At 32.3% G+C, this 7,261-nt stretch overlaps 1 protein-coding gene across 1 annotated transcript; it reads left to right on the forward strand.

Annotated features, from left to right (window-relative positions):
• Window positions 1-268: 268 nt before the first annotated feature.
• Window positions 269-619, forward strand: LOC130471690 (uncharacterized). Its single transcript, XM_056841955.1, has one exon. It carries the CDS (start codon window positions 269-271, stop codon window positions 617-619), a length of 351 nt encoding a protein of 116 aa, XP_056697933.1.
• Window positions 620-7,261: the final 6,642 nt, after the last annotated feature.

Below are 7,261 nucleotides of genomic sequence, written 5' to 3' on the forward strand. Positions count from 1 at the left end.
CAAATAATTAAACAGATAATCATAGCCTATGATTCATCTGAGCACGGCCATGGATTTTACAGTTTCTAGCTCTCCGAGTGGCCTTGTACAACTTTTAGCATCTCATCCCGATTTCTGGGAGGACAATCCCAATCTTGCGATCTTGAGATTAGACTTCGTTTGATAGGTGATTACCCGAGCGTTGCCTTTATAGCCTACTTTTACGGTGCGACGGTTGACAAAGTCAAAGTAAGCAGTTCTCAAACAAGTAATCTCAAATCACTCAGGTATGAGAGGGTGGGGGATTAACATAGCTGGACTCTGTGAGCTATGTCAGGCTGCTGATGAGAGCCTTGAGCACTTATTCTTTGATTGTTATTTCTCCAAGGAGGTTTGGGGTGGTGTTTTGCAGCATATGGAGGTTAACAGATCAGTAATGCAGTGGGATTTGGAGGTGCAGTGGTGCTCAGTAAAGAGCAGAAGCACTAAAGCAGCTGATACTAGGAGAAGCATTGCCTTTGCTGAAACTGTGTATGCTTTGTGGCTTCAGAGGAATGCTAAGATTTTCAAGAACAAAACAGATTCTGTTGATTGTATTATTAGGAGAATACTTTTCATAGTGGCTTGTAGATATGAGTAAGTAGTGTGCTCTTTGTGTTTTGTTGCTGTGGTTCCCCTCCCTGTTGGCTGGAACTACTTGATGTAATGGTGTTGGTGTTTTCACCACTTTGGTAATAATATCCTTTATTATTTGCCAAAAAAAAAAAAAAAATTTTTAATGAAATTTACTTATGACAGATTTTCATCTCTTACAGTAAAGTTTCATAGGTCTTTCCGATACTAGTCTTCCCAAAGTAAGTATCTATCACTACTACAAAAACTGGAATAAGAAACGCTAAATAGAGAACGGTTAAGTTTGTTAAGCGTTTTCTAGGAGTATAGAGAACGTATTTCTCTAATAACAGTTATATGAATAAAAGAATAGAGAACGCTTACCTTACTTAACCATTGTGTATACTTTACCACAATAAAAAATAAATCAATTAAATTTAATATGCTTCATAAAATAAAAAGCCGTGTCCGTGATAACCGTTTTGTATTCTTTAAAAAATATTTTACAATAAAAGAATAAAATCTTTTTCAGAATTATGGCAACATATATTTGTGTTTTATAAATAAAAAATAAGTATTATACATATATTCATTTCGGAAAATTGTTCTTCAGATTATAACCTAATAGATATGATCCTTTATAATTACATCATTATGTATGTACGGTAGGCCGTACCGCCGTAGCCCCTTCTACCTCAACTTCTCCGCCCAACATTTTCTCTTCCCTCAATCTCTTCTTCACCAGATCTCCTTCACCATTTTTTTTATCAAATTTCTAGATCTCCATAATTTAAATTTTATTTTCAATTGGATTTTAACTCCCATTCTTCATACTTGATAATTAAGAATGGAACTACGAAGGATGCTAACTGGCAGAGAAGATAATCAGTCTACAGTTGAAGACGCCTCCTCTAACTACGGTATTGATTTTTTCATTTTTGGATCCAAAAGCGACGGTATTCTTGCTGCTCTACTTTCTGCGAATTTGAGTACTAAGGATAATAATTATTTCTTCTTTTAAGTTCTATTGGGATTAATCATACTTCAATTCGTATATAATATGATCACAAAGACACAAAATGTATAGCCTCTATATTGATGGTCAGAACATAGAACAAAACTTGAGCAAAATTGTCAATATCGTGCAATTTACATTGATGGTTGTTGACAGTTCATATATTTGTTTATATCATATGTTTGTTTAATCTACTGTAAATTGAAAGTAATAATCATATGATCAGATTAATTTGAAATTTTAATTTCTTTAATTGATAAAGGGTCGCTTTTATGGTTTTGTTTACTAATTTAATCGATTTGTGACAATTTAATTCATATAAAAAATTTCAGAACTATATTTGTGTACTCTGTAATTAAGACCTAAATGAGGGTACTTGTTTTTATTTGGAATGTTCTTTCAAATTTCTATCGTACATTTACAATTTGTGACTAGTTCCGTACTTTATTTACTTTCAAACATACTACTTTTATTTTAGAATTTTAGAATTTTTTCTAGGGTTGTTGGCTACTCATTTTGTGATATTCATACGGAGCACTAAAGTTTTGTTTTGAGTATACTTCGTATATTTTAAGATCATTTCCCGTATTTGATTTATCAATAGTAATAATTATTTTAACTTTTGCTATGATTTTCGCAACTTTTTTCCATTGTTGCAGGCAAATGAAAGAGTAAGGATAAATACATGAAGAGGTGAAGAGCAAAAAGTTACTAACGCCAACTTATTCATTTTCTATATTTGATTTCGATTGTATATTTAAGTTTCCATGTACGTTTTTTTAGTGCTTTGTATTTGATTTTTTTTGCATTATAAAGAATATTTTTAGAATACAACACTGTGATATTGGGCATTGAACATACGAGTATTCTAAAAAAAATACGCAATACACGTATTTTTGGATTATTTTTTTTTAGAAAATAACAAAAAATAGAGAACGGTTGGCTTAGATAATGAAGTAGTAATCTATACTAAAGGAATTTATAACTGTTGACCATGGTAACTGTTGTCTATTCTATCTATATTTTCTAATTTTATTATTGGAATAGAGAACGGTTAGCTGAGACGAATGTACTTTATAACTATGTATATAAAACGCCTTATTCAACCGTTCTCTATACTATAGACATCGCTTAGCAGGAGAACGGTCCCCAGGCGTCCTCTAAAGCCTATTTCAACAGTTCTCTATTCCCTTTTTTGTAGTAGTGTATGCAAATGATTCCGACATTTTCATGTCCACATAGTTCAAGAAACATAACTACTAGTCATCTTGCATTCTAGTCGTCTAACGTTTTCTATGCGTCCATCTTTATAGAAAACTCCGACCAGGGACCATTTTCAACTTTTGACATTCAAGTTCACTTGATAGACATTTCTTAGTCACAGGACTGGTCCTGACAGTCTATCTTGAATATATCGTCAAATTGAAGGGACTCATCATTTAATAAACCACAAATTAAATGGAATATGAAAATATATTTCATATATGATAAATGTTCAACCCTAATGTTTTACAACCATGGGCCTCAAACCCATCTTTAAAACAGTTCATGGAATTCAAAGCTATGCTTGATTTCCAGTGCTACAATGTGAGTGCTGCTTCTCACTTGTTGCATAGGTTTAGACATCATGCTTTTCCTATCTTAATATCCTTTTCATCGAATGTTCTTCGAGATAGATGATAAGATCTATTGAGTATGTTTATTTTGTGATCTAGTCTTTCTTGCTACAATAGTGGTTCTACGCATTCTGCAATGAAGAACCATCAAGTCAGCAGACATGTGATCCACCCAAGTTCAGTGAAGAACTCTTTAATGTAAACAACCCTGTTTTATTGCTTCTTAGGCAATAAGTACTTTTACTTCAACTGTATAGGTTGCTAGTGATGCTTTGTTTGGATTTTCTTATCCAAGCAGTTCACAGATATGTGGAAGACTTTCCAGCTGTATCTTAGAACATAGAGATTAATATTTAATTTCCCACGCAACAACTCATGGTCTCTAATCCATGTTGCCACTTCAAACCACGATGCATATAGCTCGTTCTTGCCAATGGTTAACTCCAAAGTGATCTTTTTGATCCTTTGCCAGTGTTTATGCGTGTAGCATCAATACTTATATCTTTATTTCCTTGAATCAAGAACTATTCCTATGTACCTTTTCAAGTACCATAAGTTTTTCTTGATCTCAATCTAGTTGATCTTTACTTAGATCAATAGAGATTTGTATTTGTTCGTCATGTCTAAAGTCATACGATACGTTTTTGGCGATCCTCATATTATATCATACATGATAAATTCTTTTGCAGAATAATTTCCAATTGAATTCTATTCATGTAACTTTAGCTCATTCAGTTTCAATAGATATTGAATCCAGCTAAATTCTTTGACATATAATATAGGTGAAGAATCTCACTTAGATCCTTTGATGTTTTACTTAGTAAATGCTTATACATAGTTCAAACATTCATTACTTAGATTTATTCACATGGGTCGAATATCTCCAGTGGAGTCTTTCGTGTTTGATTTAGTAAATGCCATTAATTAATCTAAAACAATATTCTAAGATCTTTGTAAATAGATCTTAGTACCCAGTATGTACTAAGTTTCGCCTTGGTCCATCATTGATTAATAATTTCAAATCTAAGTCGATCATTAGCATTTGAATGTTATTTCACAACAGAGAGATATGTGTGTGATACACATAGGACCAATTAATTTTTACGTACTCCCACTAAACTTCTTATACATCCATAAGAATCATGTACATTTTATGAAACTAAAATACTTATTAGCTTCACTAAAATACAGTTCTAATTCCCAATTGCTTGCTTAAATCTGTACTTAGATTTCATAAGCTAGCTTTCCTTTTTCAAGCATTTATTTGGATCCACAAATCCTATGACATGCCATGTACATAGTTTCTTCCAACATTTGATTGAGGAATACTTTTTGTCATCCAATTGCCATATGTACCAATATGCAATCATTCCTTGAATTATAGACTTGAGCATTACGATTATTTATGAGGTGTTAACACAATCCACGCCGTGAATTTGCTTGTAACCTTTAGCAACTAATCTAGCTTTGTGTGTGAACACAATTCCATGTTTGATGGTTTTTATCCTTAAAACCAATTTGCAACCAATAGGTGTAAACTATTCTTGCAATTAAATTAACAAAATTTCAAATTTGTCATCAAAACATTAAGTATGTTTTATGGCCTTTAACCATCTAAAACATTTGAGTCTATATATGGCCTCTAACCATTTTAGGGAATCTAGGTTTCGTCATAGCTTTCTTACAAGTCCACAAACTCATTAACCTACATGATAATAGTTTGACTGTAAGTTGTAGGTTTCTTCACTATCTAATAGAAGAATCTCATAGCTTCAGTGACCTGAACTCCATGTTTCTTCACTATCTAATAGAAGAATCTCATAGTTTCAGTGACTTGAACTCTATGCCTTACTTGGGTATAGAACACCAAACAATAGAATATCAACAGGCACTTTGAGAGTCCTTTGAATATTCTGTTCTTCTTGAAGCACTTGTAAAGTTTTCTAAGAGATGTCTATTCTTTAAAAGCCACTTCTAAAGTCCTTAAAGAATATGTGTTCGGATTTTCTAAAGAACTTCGAAAAGCCTCCGGAATGTCCGTTTATGTTTGTTGTTCGCCTCAAATACTTTTGAGGTCTATTTTCTCCCACTTGTCATTTTGGAAACGAATCTCCAAAAGGACATTATTTCGAGCAAACAAACATTATGTTCTCAAAAATTTGTGGTAGAAACAATACCCTTGTGTCTCATTTGAAAAAATCACAACGAAACATATATCTATACTTGGGCCTTAGTTTGTTGAATAACAAACACTAAGCTCCCACTGAGTTTAGAAACTCTTTAAATATATATATATTATTGAAAAGATATTCTGAAATTACTTTTCAATAGCTTTGACGAATTTGGTTTAGTTTGGTGGTAGTTGAGCATTTTGTTTTAGAAATTATAGGAAAAGTCTTTATGATTCATCATTGATCGAATCAAGCACTAATTGACTTCGATCATTCCAACTTAGATATGCCATATCTTATGGAGCTAGATCGTGAAATTACAACACACAATCATTGATGATCATTTTTGGCTTAAGTAATCATCAACATGATCTAACCTAGATCTTTATGATTTCTTGCCAAGTGGGTTTTATACTTCTGAATCTTTGAACTAGCCAAACAGATTCAAACTTATATCACATTTGAGTAAATAAATCCATATTCACTCAAAACCTTGTGAAATAATAATGTCATAAAATCTTTCTTTAGCTTTGAACTCTATTGTCTAGGCGTTCTAACAATAGTTCATATCCTTTGTTACTTTCAACAAGTAATACTTGCTTGTCTTGAATTGATCTAGAAATCAACCAACTTTCAAAAGTCCATAAAAATAGAGCTTTTGAATGTTAACTTGTTGACATGGTCTAAGCAACAATGCTAAAGGTTTGTGGAACTCAAATCAAGAGATTGATTTTAACCTAGTAAAGTTCTTATTGTTAAAGAGTTGTTTGTTTTAATCAAGCATATTGACTCAACCCGTAAATGACCATTTCATCCAAATAAACAAACAAACATTGTTTTTGTTTTTCTTCAATGTGAGTCTTTCTGTGTTTGAAAACAGAATTTTAGGTATGCTGATTATGGAACGAAATAGCCATTAAGTTCCAGCCTTTGAAAGGACTTAAAACAAACTAGATGACCCTACAACTAATGTAGCATTACCATGCTTCATTTCCCACTTGTAGGCCATATGTGTAGCCTAGCATCCATTGTTTGAGTTATTACCGAAGTAAGAACCTCAAGCGGTATATGATACCAAGGAAGTTTAATTGCTAGGTCACTTCTCTTTAAACATAAACTTATAGGTAGAAATGGAATCGTAAATTCCTTTCATTTGTTCCTTGTTTTCCTATTTCTTGTACCATTTCTTATAGTCTTAAGAATTGGATTCTTTAGTGTTGACTTTTATACTTTGTTTATACATGTCCAATGTCACTCCAACAAAGTTCTTACCATTTAATTTATGTTGAATGTTTTGTTTCAACTAGATGATCTTACCAGAAGCTTCTAAAGTTGTCTAAGCATCGATCTATTCGAATTTCTAGGGACTAGACTCATTAGAGAATTAAATGGATAAAAGATATTAGGTTGTTAACCATTGGTAAAGCTGAGCGTTTAAACTCAATGCTTTATAATCTCAAAACTAAATTGTATTTTGAATTCACAAGCGCCAATCGGTTTTCCATTTGACTCTGATACTCGAAAACAACCATAAAAGTCACTAAAAGAAACGTACATTTTAAATTGCTCATTTTCTCTCATTTCCGTGAATCGTTCTTGGATTCACTACCAATCGAGGAAATTTACTGTTACCTTTCTAAAAGGATTTACTGCAGCGCAAGACATTTAATTATTAACAATAATTAAAACATACATTGAAGCATGCAAAGTCTAAACATTTAGCATGAATAATAACTTGAAAATTAAAGCAATCATGCAATTTAAACAAGTCATTGACATTTTATTCGAATTTATTGTTCCGGCAGGTGTGAATAAAATGATTCCAAGATCCTTAAATCATTGAAGAATTAAGCACATTATGTATTTAG

Source organism: Spinacia oleracea, chromosome 4 (genome assembly GCF_020520425.1).
Source record: "Spinacia oleracea cultivar Varoflay chromosome 4, BTI_SOV_V1, whole genome shotgun sequence".
NCBI lineage: Eukaryota > Viridiplantae > Streptophyta > Magnoliopsida > Caryophyllales > Amaranthaceae > Spinacia > Spinacia oleracea.

Coding starts and splice junctions, on each gene's coding strand:
- LOC130471690 (XM_056841955.1), top strand. CDS start 269: ATGAGAGGGTGGGGGATTAACATAGCTGGACTCTGTGAGCTATGTCAG.